Raw genomic sequence first — 19,822 nt, 5'->3', positions numbered from 1 at the left:
TCGCTGCTCATTTTGGAAATTCATTATAGACTTCTTTTTTTTACATGTGAGCTGACGATCAGTTGTTTTAAAATTTCTAAACATGTTTCTTTTCTTCTGTCCAAATGGAACTTATTTTCATTATCTGTTGTAGTAGCTTATTGCAAATTTTGCAACGTAAAAAAAAAAAAAGAAGACCTTCATCTTTCTTCAGCTGTGTTTAGTTCATGCCAAAATTAGAAGTTTGGTTAAAATTGGAACGATCGATGTGACGAAAAAGTTGAAAGTTTATGTGTGTATGAAAGTTTTGATGTGATGAAAAAATTGAAAGTTTAAAGAAAAACTTTGAAACTAAACACGGCCTTCGTCCACCAGTTTGGCTTGTTTGGTTTGCATGTTTTGTTTGAGTACTAATTAGTAGTATACCTTTTACCACTTACTACTATGAAAGTGCTACCTCTTTCCTAATATAAGTGTAATTGTGAGTTTTCGTGTCCAACGTGTGACATTCCGTCTTATTTGATAAATATTTATGATTAGTATTTTTATTGTTATTATATGATAAAACATGAATAGTGTTTTGTGTGACTAATTTTTTTTAATTTTTTTATAATTTTTTCAAATAAGACGGACAGTCATACGTTGGACACGAAAACCACAATTGCACTTATATTAGGACGGATGTAGTACCAAATAAATATTTTTAGCATCTAGACTAGAGCAAGGGCTACATGTACGGTTTATAAGTGAAGTGATTTATCTTAATATATCTCTGTTTCTGCTGGTAGTGATGGTTTCTTATAAAGAGAAATGGGTATGTTGTGAGATTATTTAAAGTAATCGGCAGTCCTTGGAAAACGGCCCCTTTACCGAACAACTTTGGATATGTTTCAATACTCTGCAAGTGCATCAGTGGTACTTTGATTCCAAGCTCTCAACAATTAATGTGAGTATTGGTGATAGTATCTCTTTACCTTTGTCCAAGCTCCACCTCAATGGATGACAGTAGAGTACCATATACTCCAGTAAACAATATCACTGTGTATTACCAAGACCATATCTATCTGCTATAGCACTCTCCACCATCAACATGAACTGCCAGTGAAGAAAACCGATCAGGATGGAAATTGGTGCGGGCTCCAGTCATCTAAAATCTGCACTTATAAACTGTTGGGGCGCATAAGCAATAGTCAACACATCTATCATCTTCTTGAGCATGGCTTTTTGTTGCTTTACTCTCTTTCATCAAGATTCTGATTCCGCGATTGCAGTAATAATGGAGGCCTCAGTTCTAATCTACTACTAGGATGAAGGTGCCGATGTAGTTTTACTAGCTTATCCGAACTACTATACTAAAAAACCATTATCCAAATAATTCCTCACAAAGATAAGCTTATCCGTCGTAATACATTACAAATTTAGGCGGCTAATTGGCGTATTGTAGAGTGGCTAGATACATTGTTATATGTATATAAAATATCTTATCTTTGCAGGTCTAACTTCTGTTGTACTTTTTGTCCTAGGGATTGATATTCTGCAGCCCGGCAAACGTGCGCCCTGCAGATGGATGAGGAATCAGGGAACAGAAAACGCTATCTCCCCACCTCCTTTTTCGCGCTGTAGTCCTGTACCCGTCGCCAGTTGACGAGGCGTGGCAAATGAGGTAAACAAAACCTGGGTTCAAACCTTAAATTATGGCATAAATCCGGTTATGCGACGCCAGCAATTCTTTTGATATATTGTAGTACAAAGTCAGCCACGTACGTACAACGGGTAGACAATTGGGGAACGAAAAATTAAACGACCCATCATACGACATACCAATCAGAAAGATATTAGTGACAAACGCTAACTTTGTCAGAGATAAACGGATGGCAACATGACAAGTCTTACGTTAGGATCAGGCTCAAGTCCGGAGTTAGATATCTGCGAGATTTGAGTGCTGACTGGTTCATACGGTGAAAATCATGTGGTTCGGCATTTTGCAAGGTGGAGATGGTTCCAGCTATTCTTCCAACTCCGCTCGAAATCGAAGCTACTACGAGCGGGCGAGGCGGCGCTGAATGTTTCCTCGGAAGGGACCAATTTACCAGTCCAGCTTTGCCGCGGAATACGACCGCCACGCGCTGCGGCGCCCGCGGCTCGGCCGCTGATGACCGCGCGCCCCCACCCGCACCTGCCGCCCCCGCCGCCCGCGCGGACGCGTCCCTCCCGTGCACCGCACCAACCACGACCACGCGCTGCGCCCCGTCTCCCTCGCGCGCGCGCGCGTGCGGTCGCCGTCACGACTTTCTTTTCCACCGGTGCGACGCGCGCGCGGGGCTCGCTGAGGAGGCTCAGCGAGCCCAAAGCCAACCAGCCATCCGATCCCTCTATCGACTCCACTAGCTACTGGCGGGGCAGCGACCGCTGGACCCACGGCGCCGCGGGCGCCTAGCCTAGCCGTGTCACCGTGTGCACCCGGGATGGATGCGATGGGATTGGGCTGGATTGCCCCGTGCTCCCCTGCCACTAGACACGCTCCCTCCCAGGCGCAAAAGACCACATGAGCCGTCACTCTCAGCCCGCAGGTGCAGGCGACGTGCTTGATTTCCCTTCCCCGCTGCTTTGCCCTGTTCAAAGGGGAAACCAACGCGACGATGACGGCCGCGGCAAGGTAGGCACGTAACTGGAATCGGCGTTCGCTCACTCTATCGATCGGTCGCCAGCCGGCCCAGATTGCCGTGGCCGAATTGACCACAATAAATAACAGTTCGTGTTTTAGGCATCAGTGTATCTGCCTTACTTAGCTTGTTCCAGTCTGCCACGCACATGGCATGCGTGCCTCATCTTCCGTCGCAGACTCGCGGCGTCGTATTCGGAGGATACGTCCCGGAAGCTGAAGCCGGTCGCCGGAAGCGAGTGATCCTACTGGCCGGGGACGCTCACGGTGTCTTGACATTCCACCAGGAAGCTGTTTCTTCAAGTGTTCTTCGGTTGAAATTATGTGAGACGAGCAGCTGAAACTAGCTATGACTGCTCCTGCTTGGTCTCTGCCGCCTATGCATGCATCCTACCGTGCAGTGGATCTACGGAAGATGGTCAATTGCGATCGGCGTCGCTTTACAAGTCGGTGGATGGAGCTCCATGATATTGACAGAAATTACGAGGCCGGCCGTGGCGCCGGACATTCGACCGCCCGTTCATGTACATGAAAAGTCACGCAATCCAAGTACGAGAGAAATAAATTGAAATCGCGCAACAGGGACGTAACCCGGCGGCAGAGGAGGGGGTCGTAATTCGTATAATTAAGTTCATGTGCTCCATAGTGCCATATATCACACGCTGACCTGCATTTGATGAGGAAAATCGGACCTACCATTCCGTCAGGATTCATGCACTAACGGTGCTGAGTTATCTCGAGGACGCATAGTCAGCTCCTATATGATTAGCGGCGGAGGCATGTGTTTTCTATTTGTATTTCCCTTTAAATGATTCGGAAGAGATGTCGACATGCATGTCTCCACCTGCGAATGGATGGATATACATGGACGCAGCAACTCGTCGGAGGTTGCGGTGAACTAGAAGCAAAAAACTAATTTCCTAAGAGATAGACACGAGGTGTGAAAAGCAACGATCGCGAGTTTCGTCCATGTCTGTAAGTCGCTTATACAGTAATAAACCAACAAATCATGATGACTATAATATGGTTGTTAAAGAAGGTTCATAAGCTAGCATATAGATTGGGTCAAGACATGAAATAGTACATATGGAGAAAATTTTAGCAAGACAGGAATGACGACCAACACACAGTTAGAGACTAGCTAGTATCTTTTTCAACAGTTACAACGGTAAAGAATATAATAATTAATGTATCAGATAATTTTTATTACTTTTTTTTCCTTTTCATATTCCCATGGAGTAATATTTTTTTATAAACGCTAAGATATGATAATGTTAAGCCATTGGTAAACTTAACATCGATATTTCTCTTTCCGTTCCCCTCTCTTTTGTGTCAGCAAATTGACAACCCTAAGACGAACCTGCTATTAATTGCTATTATACGTGCCTTAATTGAGGAAACATGTCATCTCTCTTTTAGAAACATGTCATCTCGATTTCAAAAGGAAAAGTTCACATGTAGCTTTCATTAAAAAAAACAATAAGTTCATTTACAACAACGTCTATTGATATAGAAATGTATTCCATCTTTTTTTTTCTTAAATTCGTTTATATAGAGTCAAATTGTGGAACATATTAGCAGAAACTACAAGTTTGGTGTGGTGGGAATCCAATTGTGGTTGCATAAGCCTGGAGTGTCGATTGCCATTACAACTTTTCATGCATTTATTTATAACTTTATTATAGTTTTATCTAGCTTTTATTTGTAAACTCCTTGAGGCCCTAGTGGCGGCAGATTTTTTGTAGTTTATACAAATTGACGTGAATATAGTTTTCTAATATTATGGAGCGATCCAGTATTTGGTTAAAACAAGTGAATACTTAATGTTCGAATAAGAAAACACATGATGCTAACATATTTGATAAAACTATATTTTTTATGACATATTATGATATATTTTCTTTTATCCATCGCAAAACATGGCAATTTGCTTATTATTAGGAGAAGCATAAAAGGAACCAGTGTTTGCTCTAGGACTAGAAAAATTCCCATGTTAAACCAAGGAAAAGAGAAATAGATGTATTTTTTAATTGGGTATTGATTTAAAACAATGTAGTTTGATTAATATAGTGTGTACGAAACATATTTATGTTTATAGAAAATTAGAAACTAGAGTTTATATAACCTATAATTATATTTTTTAAAAAGTAAACTTCAATCCAGCATTGTGTAGATAATTTGGAGAAATTAGTGTTCTTTAAAGACCATAATGATGGCCAAACATGTACATACTAGATTATGCCCCCGCGCATTGCGAACATTTTCACTAAAAAAATAAGAATCATTAGTGAAGGTGTAAAATAGGGAGGTTGAATAGAACGATGACAATTGTTTCTTTTATTACTATGATCATTGTTCTCTTTGAGAATGGCTAGTTTGAAAATTTCAAAGAAAATAATGCATACTCCCTCCGGCCCAAAAAAAACGAATCTAATACTGGATGTGACATATTCTAGCACAATGAATCTGGATAAAGGTATGTTTAGATTCGTAAGACTAGGATATGTCACATCTAGTACTAGATTAATTTTTTATGGGATGAAAGGAGTATGTCACAAAGTGTTTGGCTTTTACATGTGTATGTAGCTAGACATAAACATTTATGTGCGGGAAAATTAAAAAAAATCCAATGTGCAGAAGTTTTCTCAGTTTAACTTAAAAGTTACATGAATATAGAACGACTTCAAATAATCAAAATTTGAACATACTTTCACATAAGCATATCCCTAACCGAAAAGTCATTGATATAATTAACCTTGCAAATATCAGGTATAGTGGATATGTACAATGAGTTGCTGTCAAGTGTTGTTCATGAAAGCAAATATATGCTATAGATAATCGGCAAAACTAAAGTACTCTAGGAAATGAACGATGACTACCATGTAATTAGCATCGATTAAGAAGGGATGATGGCATACATCAGCTCTCGAGAAGGAGGATGCCGTTGTGTGTGAGGATTATCCTAATTGTAGGATAGTTATGAGAGAATTAATGGGATTAGGGCCAATTTGGCGAAAAAGAGCTTTGATGGTAGTTTTTAGGCCATCCTCAGCCCTCCATATCATCTGGTATCTATAGCATTAAATAAATTGTCACATGAGCAAAAATCTAACGTGGCAAGAGAGTTAATGAGGAGAGATGTAAAATGATGAATAAATTATTTCTCATGGAAGAAATCATCTCTACACAAGAACCAAGAATGAAAACAATGGCATATGTGGATAAAAGAAGAGAGGATAGATGATTGGATGAGAATTTAATTTGAAGACACTGTCCATTGATATATAGTTTTTATACATAGTCTCTATATGACATGGCAACTATAGAAACTAGTTGATAGTTTCTAAGTTAGGGATGTTCTTATTACTTACCGTTTCAAACAGATGCAAACATGCAGTGACATAGGACAAGAGGAAAAGGGGATCTAACATTTTTTATTGGATTTTGATAGTGATCTAATGGCTGAAATAAATAAGATGATATGGCTAGCTAGAATAACAGCTAATGGAGATAATTATATAGGAATAGTATATATGATCAAAGGGCACAATCTCTTGAAAATTTCTATGAGTCTCTCTCTCATCCGCTTCATGTGATTTTTTTCTTCGGTCAACTCAAACAATCATTCTTGTACTTTTTGCATGTTTTGTAATTATTTGTTTGACACTTATATTCATGTCAAAATCCTACTTTATTTTAATTCCTCCTTTTTTTCAATCTCGTATTTCAAAAGAACCCTCATTTGTAAGGGAAAAAACATAGGAAATTTGAATGATTTCAATCATATAGGAAAAATTCTACAAAACCCTTTAAAACAAATGATTGAATCATATCATTTCCTTTAAAAATCCTATGGAATGGATAATTCTATAGATATTTTATAGGAAAGTAAGCAAGAGTTTTAATCTCTTGGAAAATTTGTTTTGAATCTTTTTTTTAGAAGAATATTTTTTTACCCGGCCTCTATATCCATTTGGATATATGTAGCTTTTTTTAATAGGAACTTAGCCTTTAATAGGTACATGCCCTTTCAAACGGTTTGCCATGCGACCTATACTATCGGTCACAGTTTAAAGGGGGCCTAATTAAAATGCGATCTCAGCCCAATGGGACGTGTGCATCATGCATGTATTGCGATCACTGATGAGCCGTGAGCTGATCGCGTAGGAAAGTAAACGCGATTTCTACTTCGGTGGAGACACCTCTCGAGCTCGCCCAAGAACCAGGGAACATAACTTGTTTAAATTGGAATGATCCAATCCAAGCGACCGGGAACAATCATTGACTCTCAAAGGATCAAGCATTCAAGCGTGTATACAGTCCCATTGGTCGATTGAGCAAGCCAGGCTGCCACTCCACCTCAGATTCTTCGATCGGTGGAGGTAAACAACGGTTTTGACTCCAAATGAGTACGATTCCCTTCCACGTCAGCAGCAGGTGTGATTGGGCGGGGAGCACATACAACAGACACATAACCATGTTATCCGTTGGCACAACAGGTGCTCATCTAGTCATCGGTCGGTCTCCGATCTATGCAGCGCATTGTGCAGCTCGGGCATTCGATCCGAACTCCAACATCTTTGTGAAGATGAGCTGTACTTTATCCAAACGTTCGGTATTACGAGTACTAGTTTATAGTACTCCGTACTAGCAGTGCATATATAAGCAGGCCTGACAGCTTGACGATGCCTTTTGGTGCCTCCAAACAGTGCCATCTTCTAGGAACTCCAAGGAGTGGCAGGTTTCCAAAAAAAAAAAAAGGAGTGGCCGAGTTGGGGCTGAGCGAGCGAGAGCGGAGGAGCGGGTCGTTTTTTAACGCGCGGTGCGGCGATGCCGGTGCCAAACGCCATCCGTCGCGCGCACGCGCGTGGGTGCTGAGCTGAGCCAGAACACAGGGATCCAGGCCTGTGCGCGAGCCGCGCGCACGGGAAGCTCGCTCAAGCCCAACCACGCCTCAACGTGGGGCTCGCTTGCCCGCGATGCCGGCCGGAGCAGGGCTCTTCGAGACATGGGTTTTGCATTTTGTAGTTTATAGGATGGACTATTTCACGCTTATCCTACAGCTCTTTGAGACATGGGTTTGCATTTTGTAATTTATAGGATGGACTATTCCACGCTTATCCTACAGAATTTTCTCAATACACAAGCATGCGGGTCCTAACCCCAAAAGCAAAGAAAACCAGAGCTAATCATGGTCTAGAATTCTAATCGATAGCAATTAGGTGTGCTTTACAAGTCAGCCGGCCCTTTGTTACAAGAACGTGCGATAGTCCGATTTCCATAGCACAGTTGTATCCGAAAAGGTACCGGCTACCAGAAGTTAAAGCCGCGAGTGTCAACTTGACGGCCCGACGGCTACGAGGCTAAAAAATGGCGGGTCCCGACGGTTTGTCCAAAGCCACGCGCCACGCGACTTTAGAGCTGAGACCCGGTGCTACCACTGGTTGGCCCGTGCCGCTGACCGAGTCGTCACGCGGCCGGCCTCCCTGGACCAGACACCGACCCGGAGCAAGAGAAAGCGAAGCCGTGAACAGTTTGCTCCTCCATTGTGAAAAGAGTCAAAATTAATCTTTTTCCTTGGTATCTCATATTCTCCAACTCTATGCTACTAATAAACAATCAGCATAATCTTTACATTGCTAATTAGCATCCGAGAACAAAATTGTCGCTCTGTCAGCATCTGATTCCTCCCCCGCCGAAATTTGGAAAGAGGGAGGAAATAAAAATGGTAAAAAAGAAAAAGAAAAAAAGAGAGGCTAGATTACTACAATACGCATGCGGCTCGCGCTGTTGCTGTCAGCAGTTCAACACCGATCAGTGTGATCGCTCGATCGCTCCACGTCCGTATCGACGGGTAAGCGCGACTTCTCGTCCGCGGCAACTCTGTCGTCACTCTCCATGTTGGCGGCGCCCGCTCCGGTGAGCTGCTTGGACCGCTTGGCCTCGGCCGCCCAATCCGTCCGGCCGATGACCAGCAGCATGCGCACCGTGCAGGTGGCCTGCGCAGCGAGCAGACCGAACCAGAGGCCCCTGAAGTCCAAGTGGAACCAGAATGCCATGACGAGCGCCACGGGCGTCCCGACGAGGTAGAAGGAGCGGAGGTTGATGCTCGCGGCGTCCTTGGGCCGCGCGCTGCCGCGCAGCACCCCGCACCCCGTCGTCTGCGGGCAGTTGCCGAGCTCGCACAAGCCCAGGATGGGCAGCACGGACGCGGTGAGCGCGACGATGGCCGGGTCGGCCGTGAACATGCTCGCCCACACGTTGCGCACGAGGAACGCGAACGCGGAGGCGAAGGCGCCGAACCCGAAGCCGAGCACGAGCCCCACCGTGGCTGCGCGGCTCGCCTCCTCGGGCTGCCCCGCGCCTAGCTCGTTGCTCACGCGGGTGGACACGCCGAAGCTGAGCGACGAAGGGAAGATGTATATGAGCGACGTGGTCTGGATCAGTATGCCCATGGACGCCACCGTCGCCTGCGGGTTCAGCAGCAGGCCGCACAGCAGGATCATGATCTCGTACCACCACCACTCGAGGCAGACGCTCACGCAGCTCGGCAGCGCGAGGCTGATGAGCTCGCCCCAGCCACGGAAGCTCTCGGCGGACAGAAGGAAACCGCCGGTGCGCTTGTGGACGCCTTTCAAGAAGATGTAGGCGAGGAGGAAGAGCACGAGGTTCAAGTTGGCCAGCACGGACGCCAATGCGACCGCCTTTACGCCGAGGCCGAGGACGACTACGAGAACGTAGTTGATGGGGAGGTGGATGGCAATGGCCAGGCCGGCGCACACGGTGAGGGGCAGGTTGATGGATTGCGTCCTGAGGTATATCCTCACCGGGTGGAGGAATGCCTGGAGCACGAGGTCAGGGAGAGACGCGAAAATGTAGGTCTCGGCGACCGCCGCGATGGCGGCGTCCTGGCCACAGAAGAGGAGGAGAGGCCGCATCTGCACCCACAGGCCACCTATGGGGATGGCGGCCGCGATGAGGAGGAGCACCGTCCGCTGCATGGTGACGCCCAGGAGCGCGTAATTGCCCGCGCCGAAGGCCTGACCGCATATCGGCTCCATGCCCATGGCGAGGCCGGAGAGGACAGAGTAGCCGGTAATATTGGCGAATCCGATGGCGAGGGACCCGCCGGCGAGGGCCAGCCCGCCGAGGTGACCAAGGAATAGCATCGAGATCATCGACCGGAGATAGAGCAGCAAACCCGTCAGTATCATCGGGAATGCGAGGCCAAGAATGGACCGCGCCTCGCCCCGTGCCGAGCAGGTGAACATGGACGGCGTCACCGGGAACGCGACGCCCAAAGAAACGGACCAGGCTTCGTTCACCGCCTTGGCGAGCCGACCCGGCGGCTTGCTCGTCAGCACCGGCGCCGGCTGCTGCTCCTCCGCCTCATCGCCGGCCACCAAGATGACGACCTCCGCCCCCTTGGAGGACAGCAAGGGGGCGAAGAAGGCGCAGCCCGTCTGGTCATCCGCGCAGGTCGTCATAGCTGAAACAGAAGAACACTCTGGTCTTCTCCCGCCCGCCGGCGCGCGTGTGCGTGCCTGCGTACGTGCGTGGGGTTTCGCTCGAAGCTTTTACGGCGCTGTGTGGAGGTAACTCCCACGCAGACAGGCAATTAACCGAGAGAGAGAGAGAAGCGTTAGCTTTCTCTCCTGTCTCCCCTTTGGAGGCTGAGGCCTGAGGCCGTGTGAGGTTGGTGGAGCTGTGTGCTCTGAGCCGCGCGAGGGGATGGGAAGCCTGAGCCTCTCTTTATATAGGCGAGGAGTGCTCTGCTCCCGGCCTTTTTTCCTCTCATAGCGCGCATAGGCGCAGCACTTTGCTTTTGACACTTCTTGAATTGGTTTCTTGTCCTTGCTGCTGTATCTATCTGCCAGAGCCGCCCATGCGTATTATCTCCATTTCCTTTTCGCTAATTCGTGTACCTGCGCGTTCAACAACAGCTCTTATTTAGATTTACTATATAAAACATACACGATGTACTTATACCTTTAATATTGTTTTGTTTTATTCTTTTCGAAGGACATATTTTAGTTTATCCAAGACAAACATGTTGGCACAAGTACCTTTTGGCTTCAGAGCACCCGCAATGGTAAAGTAAGTTGCTATCTATAAAACATTTACATCTCAGTAATAGACTAGATTAATAGTAAACCACTTCAATGGTATGTCTACATGGGTATCTATAGCTCTCTAATCCATTGCCTCGTTTTTCTCTATAGACTTTCTCCAGGTTAGTAGATAGCTTTGCTCTCTCTCTTCATTTAATCTCTTCCAAGTAGGAAAATATGTTGACATGGATCTATTGTAAAGAGCCTATAGATAACTATTGTGGGTGCACTCAGTTACATACCTTCTCCTTTATAGCTACAGTAAGTGGCATTGATTATCTTATTTAGTACCACTGGTCAGAGTTAGTAGTAAATCTTATTGCTAAGGTATTGATTTCAGTTTTACGAGAACTCGTCCAGATTCTGTACTGATAAAACATTTTTCTGAAGTCTATGACAAAATTCCAAATCAAGATATGCCATGAGGGAAAAAAAAACAGGAATCACATGGTCGTACAGATATGTTTTTTTCTTTCGTTTCTTATTAAGCTATGCATGATAATGCCGCCCTGCGTGATATTTTTTTCGCTATGGCCGGCAATAGTAGTGCCTGCGCGAGATTTCGTTAGCCCATTTTATTTGTGTTTGACTCTCATTCTTTACGCTTAAATTTTAAAAACTTGTCAGGGAAATAGGTATATTCTATGGTTCTGATTTTCTTCTCCGATTTGAACATTGAGCTCTAGGACACCTTAAATAGAGGAATTGATTTTAATCTCTCAAGGATATCCCTTTTTTCAATCAAATTCAACATAAATGATCACAAAATGTTTTAGGGAAAAATCCAGTGACATTTATCACTGCACCAAAAATCTAAATCTATTACTTCCTCCGTTTTATATTATAAGACTTTCTAGCATTACTCACATTCATATAGATGTTAATTAATCTAGACACATATCCAGTATGTGTCTAGATTAATTAACATCTATATGAATATGGACAATACTAGAAAGTCTTATAATATGAAACACAGTAAGTTAAAACTTGATCCACACTTTGAGAAATAATTAAAACAAAGACAAATCCAATGTATAATTAAAAAATTGACAAATCCCTATGTGAATATATGAGTTGAGTTTAGATAAGATTTTGTGAAATTGTATATGAATGTTGTATAAATCTTGTCATTTTTTAACTATTTGAATAGTGTATGAACAAACGAGATGATATTCTCTCGAGATGTTAATCTTATATTATTCCCCCTTCAAAGTTCAATCGCCTATCCCACATAGTACTTCTGGACCCTCTGGTCAACTCACACTCAAGTTTCTTTTATGCGTTGACAACGTATATATATATACAAACAAATGAAGTCTACCCTCCATACTGTTTGTATAACAAATGTGTCTAACAAGCTACTACTTCCGTTCAAAATATAGTTATTTCTAAAACAGTATCTTGTCCCAAAATAAAGCTATTTCTTCACCTACTTCATCCTCTCAACTAATCACAACCATTCTTTTTTACGCACTTTCTCTGTTCAGCCAACCACATACTTTCTCCAATCATTCTCATATACTTTATTAATATCCGTGTCAATCTTAAAAATGTCTATATTTTTTGACGGAAGAAGTACTGTGCAAAGTCAACTGGTTTTATTAGCAGCGTTCCTTATCTCATTGCTTCACAGCTATTTAATAAACATGATAAAAAATAATTTGATAAATTAGCAATGTCAATGTCTTCGCTTCCTGCATACTCTCATCCTTAGGCTGTGTTTGATAGTTGGGGTTGGGAACCCAACTCCACCGCACGGAAAACGGAGCGGTCCATTAGCGTGTGATTAATTAAGTATTAGTTAATTTTTTTTTCAAAAATAGATTAATTTGTTTTTTTAAAGCAACTTTCGTATAGAAACTTTTTGCAAAAAAACACACCATTTAGCAGTTTGAAAAGCGTGCACGTGGAAAACGAGGAAAAGGGGTTGGGAAACTTGCGGAAAGAACGCAGCCTTAATTTGTTTGCCATGTCATCTGTACTTTTGTGAACATAGAAAACAACCTTTTGCGAAATCAAAATGATGAATTTGCTGACTCGACAGATAAATACAAGGTTTTGCTTAAACCTGTTTATACTAGAAAAAAATATCCGTACGTTGTAACGGGTGGAGTCTATTTTAATTTTATTATTGTTATATGGTTTAGTTAAGATGAAATTCACTGTGTGAGTTCGCTTAGATATATATATTTTTAAGAAAATCATGAGCTACAGTTAGGAATCCAATCATCTAAGTTAGCATGCGAGTTTTTTTAAACATATCCAAAAGTAAACGATCTTAAAAACCGACTCAAATATGGATATGTATTTTCAAAAGCAAACGAACTTAAAAACCGACTCATACACGGATGACGTACCAAAATACCGGCAAAAATATCTTTAATTTTTATAATAGTAAAGATAGAAGTAAGATCTGTCAAATAAAGAAATAGTGGACTTAATTGTACACTGCAAAACGATCTGTCAAACAATAATCCATATACTGGGGATTGAGTTTTGGTCGGCAAAGGCCATTAGTCATATTCGTTTTGCCCACTTTAAAAAGCTATTTTAGACACACCTAGCTAGTAGTAAAATTATAATAGTTCTTGGGATCTTTTCAAAATAAGCAAAGGTAAACTCTTCGAGCTAGGTTACTCTGCATCTGCCGCCCCAGCTAAATGCAGGACAATTAAAAACTGCCACACACTTGCGAAGTTGTGTGATCAAGTTGTGAGAAATCTCCAGAGAAGCATGTACGACTAGTACGCTTTAAAACCAGGTGTTTGGAAAACTGGGGACTCCCTCGCTGGTCACCAGATGCGTGGTTTCGCTTCTAGACTTACTCGATGAGGCAACGATCTAATCATTTCTGCTTCGATGCTCTCCAAATCAAGTAGCCTCACCCAACCTACTAGCTGCTTTTGGGGTCAGATACACACCATCAATAGTAATGGATCTGCGTATATGTGGATGCCTCACCCGGGGATATAGGTGCAAAGCGACACGCCATGTTCGGAGTGAGGAAATCTAGGCCTTTTTTCTTTGCAAGTTGGGTTTAGTAGCCAAGAACGCATGCAGTATGTGCGCCATGCATCGGCTAGCTAAGCCATAGGCGTACATGGAAAATGCACCTTGGCGAACAAGTGGTGGCATATATTTTATATAACCGATTGAGAAGCACCGAGTGTTTCTTTTCTCTATTTTGGGCGAGGGGTCCATGCATGATCAGTACCAGCGGCAACAAGCTAGAATGCAAGATTGCAAGTAACAGTATGTTTGTCTTGACCGGTGGTGACCAACGGGCATGGAGAGCATGGTGGCCTAGCCAACGGCCGAGATTGGTCCAGGCAGCCATGCATGCATTTGATTTTGGAGTGGTGCTACTGAAGTACTGCTGGAAGGCTGGACAAGTTTTGGCATTGTTGCCTGCCTCGGTGAGGCGGTGGTGGTTGCGTTTTTTCTTTTGTTGCATGCGTGTGCGTCGAGATGGACCATGCATGCCTATGCTGCCACGAGGCCTTGTTGTATTTGTAGCCAGCCAGCCAGCCCGCCCGGCCGGCGGGAAGCTGTTATTGGCCCACCGATTCGGCGTAAATAAAAACAAGTAACCTCCGCTTCCCACCGTTTTTGTCGCGAGACGCTGTACTTTTTCCTTGTTGCCTTGCTCCTGGCCCCCGTGGCCGAGGCAAATGTCCATGGAGAGCAACGCGGTCGAGGCCACGAGTTTGCTTTTCCGGAGCAAAACGACGCTAGTTAACCACTAATCAGCTCAGCGCCTTGTTGGTTTCTAGAAATAATCTCGTAGTAGCGCGAGAGGACGAAGGAGGGCGGGGGACGAAACCCGTGGTCGCTCGCGCGCGAAGCGGACGCAGGGGCGGTGTGTTATTTTCGCATATGTTTCGTCGACGCCCACGCGGCAGAGTAAAAGCTGTCTTTAGCCTGGTGCGACGGGGACGCAGAGGGGCGTCGTGTACCGCGCGCAAAAATAACGCCTCTTTTTTGGCGCGTATGCCGGCTGCGAGCCAGCCACCACTCGTTGTCGCCATGTAACGATCCGCGAAGATGTGGGCGTCGCTGGCTGGGCTGGATGGCTTTGATCAGATTTTGCCTTTCCGAGCTCGTCCCGGGCGTACGTGCCCAGATCTTTGTATTCAGCGCTGCGCGGCTGCGCCGTCCACATGGGGTACTTCACCGAGGAAATTCTGGTCGAGAGGGTGGGGTCCCACCTGTGGTACCTGATATGTGTTGGTACTTGGTACTAGTTTCGGCTAGCAAAATAATATGTAGTTTAAATTTTATATTTATATTGGAAAGCTGAAAACTACTGTTAGATAAAAAATAAACGCTTGAGTTTTACCCATGTCTTAAAGAGTAAAATTTTCACTCTCAGATTTAGCCAAGGCTAAAAATTTTACTAGAAATTTTACTAGCAGGATATATTTTAGAAGACTCCATCCTTTTGCCCTCGGCTTACAAGTCTATATCAGAAATTAATTTTTGAAACTTAAAATTAGAGTTGATTTTTTTTATTTTAGTTATATTCTAGTGGTTTAATTTTCAGTATTTACTATAAATCGCTAAGAAAGCAAATATAAAAGTTTACGTACAAATTTATTTATTTATTTGAAAATGTCTTTATCAACTTTAGACCAAATGATACAGTTGCTTTTCTTTAGACGAATACTAGGTTGCAACTCCGGTTATCCAAACCAAATTTGGTATTCCAATATATACCCTAGACACTTCTCCTAATCTTCTTTTCTTATAATTTTGATTTTTAATTCTTTCTTAATTGTATTTCTATATAGACTCTAAGCTCTACTTTTATTTTTAAAAAATTGTTGACTTTCAGTAAGTTATAAATTCTTATATAGACTCTTGACTCTTCTTTTAATATTACTTATTTTTTAATTTCGAATTTCAGTTTATTTCTAAATTATATTCCTAGTTGGACTCTACACTTTTCTTCCAGTATTTCTTATTTTTAGTTTCAACTTTTAGTTATTTCGCTATTGTATTTTTATATGGACTCTAACCTCTACTTTAGTTTTCTTATTTTTTTAATTTCGAATTTTAATTATCTCTAAATTGTATGCCTATATGGATTCTATTATCTTCTTTCAATATTTTTTTAAGTTATTTCTTTATTGTATTTCTATATGTACTCTAACCTCTACTTTCAATTTTTTTAATTCCAAATTTCATTTATCTGTAAATTGTATACTTACATGGACTCTAGTCTCCTCTTTCAATATTTCTTACTTTTAAATTCCGAATTTCAGCTATTTTTAAATTGTATTTCTATCTAGACTCTATTTTTTTTCTTTTTATCCTATTAATATGAGAATGTCTAGGCCATGAGCTGCTTTTTCTATTACTTTAATAAGTTATAATTTCAATTATCTCTAAATTGTATGGCTATATGGAATCTAGTATCCTCTTCCAATATTCCTTAGTTTTTTAATTTTGAATTTTAGTTATTTTTAAGTTGTATTTCCATATGGATTCTATTTTTTATTTTTTATCTTATTAATATGAAAATTTTCTAGGTCGTGAGAGCAAAAGTGGAGATTTCTTTTTCTATTACTTTAATAAGTTAATAGATTGATAGTGCTTCTGTCAAAGATTTTTTTATGTCATTCATTCGTTGTGTTTTGTCCATCTCCAGTCACATCCTAGCATAGGAAAAAAAATACACCACATCTATACTATCTATATAGTTGATGCTCGCTAACTTTAAAACTCAACATGCAAGTGTGTCCCATCATCACAAACTAGCAATTATTATCTAGAGTATTTTAAATATCATGCAAATGTGGCATATCATTCGCAATTTTATTTTATTTTAGAACTCAATATGCAAGTAATGACAAATTATTATCTTCACAATGTTTTTATATTATATATATATATATATATATATATATATATATATATATATATATATATATATATATATATATATATTATTTTTATAATATATAACATACATTCATCCACATATTTTACAGCAAATCGTGGGGTTCAACTAGTTGTATATCGGTTTAGACCGAGATTCACCATCATCATATATATTTCATTCATTGCTGCCCTGGGTGCGTAGGTTTGGACCTTGGATAATTTAGTTTTTACATTAATCTAAAAATGAGTGTTCATGTCGAGTACAAATCACTACTTATTGATTTTAAATATCTAAAATATTGAAAAAAAATACTACTCCCTCTATTTTAAAATAATTGTCAATATTGACTTTGCCTTTTCAACTTTGAAATTTGATTTCTCTTAAATTTTTAGGTAAGGGTGAGAAATTAATAGGATGCAACACACTTTGACAATGTGATATTTGAAAAGGTATTTATTTTTAAAAGAAATGAATAATCAAAGCGTGAAGGTGAATAGTATCACTCATAGTTATTTAAAATCGAAGGGAGCAAACTGAGACTTGAACATGAAATCAAATAGTTTTTTTTTCAATTTTTTAATTATTAAAACATAATAAAGCTATAATTAAGCCTCCAAACTAAGTAAAACCTTATTGATAACGAATTTTATAATTATTAAATAATGGAAAAAAAACAGCAGTTGAGACTCCAAACACAAACAAAATTTGATAGGTAAGGCAAAATCAATGCCTTTCAGCTTTTTCAGATCTTAATCGATGTTTTCCCCCGAAAAGGGCCTCTTTTCAGGTACTAAGTGAATCATTTGCCAAAAAGGATGAAGAGAAGATTTGGCAGTGCAGCGTGCTTGTCAGCTTGTGCTGTTGTCGTTATCCTTCTAGACATCGTGTTACCATAAAAAAAGACGATGAATTTTGTAGCTAAGTTGACAGAACTTGTTAGTGCTGCCTGGGAACTACAGAAACAAGACATGCGTGTCTTCAAATGTGGATGCAGAGTAAAGGAGACCACACAATCTGATGCTCTAGACTTTTTATCAGCTGATGATCTAAGGGCTTTTGACAAATGGATGGATACCAATAAATGGAATCCAGTGCCCACGACTAGTTAATTACGTGCGTTTGGTCTAAGCAAGGAACCAAACTAGGATAGTCTGATACTGAAGTAAAAAATTCCGGCAGAAAGCAACCACATTGAAAACGTACGTACTTCCAGCAGACAGCATATAACAGCCGCAACCGGCAAGCCTTGTGTGGAAAAGATATTCTCAATTTTGTGGAGTAACTATGGACTTTTATTCCATTTGATTATCTCATTTATCTGATAATCTCCTCTATATCCTGATGTCTCTTAAAGTTTGTATGAAATAAAACAAATCTGATCATACCGTTATTTCACACAGCAATTTGCCTTGAAAGAAAACTATTTTGGTAGATGTTTGCATAGAAGTAGACCTTAAATTAATGATAGATGTTGGTATTTGAAAATCCATAATCATATAGTTCTTTTGTGCCTGCAAGGATGAAAATCATATAGTTTGACAAATGATTGATGATGATACCAAAGTTAAGCTTGAGTTTTGTCTTATTTTTGTTCTACCCATTATGTTGGAAAAGCCACCATGCACATGACACACGCACACTCCCCGTGGGTATGAACCTTGACACGATACCAAAAAGGAATTGAAGCTTGCCCGGAAAGACTGGATTGTTACCCTTGGAGAGCTAATGATACTGCACTTATAGCACACTAATTGAATCGACCCAGAACGTACCACCGGGGAACTTGTGGCTGGAGATAATCTCCACGCTGAAGAGAGAGTAGTAGTGTAATGCGATTCTAGTAGCATAAAAAGTGTATATGCATCTCAAACCATCGGGTAAATCAGAAATGCTAATGCCCCTTTGATTTATAAAAAAAAGGAATTGAAGGATCTTCATCTTATTGAAAATTTTCTGCGAAGACCAAATCATATCATTTCCTTTGAAATTCCTATGAAGCAGATAATTTTGTAGAGATTTTAGAGAAAAATTAGCCAGAGTTCCGATCTCTTAGGAATTTTTTTTAGTCTATCTCTATCATATTCATATGTTTTGCAATTCTCTATTTTTGCACTTGCATTTCTATCAAATTAAAATATGTGATTTTTTTTTCTATTTCTCTATTTTTTCAATCCCGCGTTTCTAGTAGGGGTGGACAAAAACCTCAAAGTTTATGGCTCAGATCAAATCGTAAGAGATTGGATCGGATTGACTTAAACTCATAGTTTTAATGAGTCGAAGAAAGCAAGACATTTAGCTCGTTATTACATGAGACCATATCTCTATGTACTTATGCTTCTTAACTAGTGATTAGTTCTTTAATTACAACCAAACAATTTATATTTAGTGAATTATCCATTAGTTGGTGTTTATTATTAAGTCTATATATGATAAAATAATAAATTAAAAATTATAAAGGTGACACACACACACATATACATATATATACACACATACATATATACACATATACATATATATATACATATATATATATATATATATACATATATATATATACATATATATATATATGTACATATATATATATATATGTATATATATATGTATATATATATATATATATATATACATATATATATATATGTATATACACTCATATGGGGCACTATGGTGCCCGGGCACCATGGTTTCAAATGCAGAAAATCACTCAAATTTTTCAAAATTTTTAAATTTTGAGTATATACCTAGTTATAAGAATTCGATTCATACCTATACCTATCAACAAAACAACTCAAATTTAACTTTATTTCACAATCTATGATTACATACCTAACTAATTATATGTATGGATGCTATATACTTAGAATCAAAATCTAACAAAAACAAGTTCAAATTCAGTTCAAACTTGCTTTGAACTAGTTAGTAAAGTAGTTAATGTTAATACCTAAATAATTGAAAAAGTTTTATACTCATTTGAATTAGGTATATACTCAATTTCAACAATGGTGTCCGGGCACCATGAAGCACCAAACAAATTTTATATATATATATATATATATATATATATATATATATATATATATATGTGTGTGTGTGTGTGTGTGTGTGTGAGCTAGCTCACAAACCAAGTCGAGATAGGCTTTTAGCTCGTTAACATTAACAAGCCGAGCTAAGCTAGTTCCT

The 19,822-nt window shown here is 40.6% G+C and overlaps 1 protein-coding gene across 1 annotated transcript; it reads right to left on the bottom strand.

Moving 5' to 3' along the window:
• Positions 1-8,187: 8,187 nt before the first annotated feature.
• On the bottom strand, positions 8,188-10,514 carry LOC4336717 (protein DETOXIFICATION 49). Its single transcript, XM_015778639.3, has one exon. The coding sequence runs from the start codon at positions 10,126-10,128 to the stop codon at positions 8,446-8,448; it is 1,683 nt and encodes a 560-aa protein (XP_015634125.1). The 5' UTR covers positions 10,129-10,514; the 3' UTR covers positions 8,188-8,445.
• Between the last annotated feature and the right edge of the window lie 9,308 nt (positions 10,515-19,822).

The sequence above is a fragment of the Oryza sativa genome, chromosome 4 (genome assembly GCF_034140825.1).
Source record: "Oryza sativa Japonica Group chromosome 4, ASM3414082v1".
Taxonomy (NCBI): domain Eukaryota; kingdom Viridiplantae; phylum Streptophyta; class Magnoliopsida; order Poales; family Poaceae; genus Oryza; species Oryza sativa.
Note: the sequence above shows the minus strand (reverse complement) of the source record. Positions and strands in the feature narration are given on the sequence as shown.

Bases quoted from the DNA above. Each gene is read 5' to 3' on its own strand.
- LOC4336717 (XM_015778639.3), bottom strand. From the start codon at position 10,128: ATGACGACCTGCGCGGATGACCAGACGGGCTGCGCCTTCTTCGCCCCC.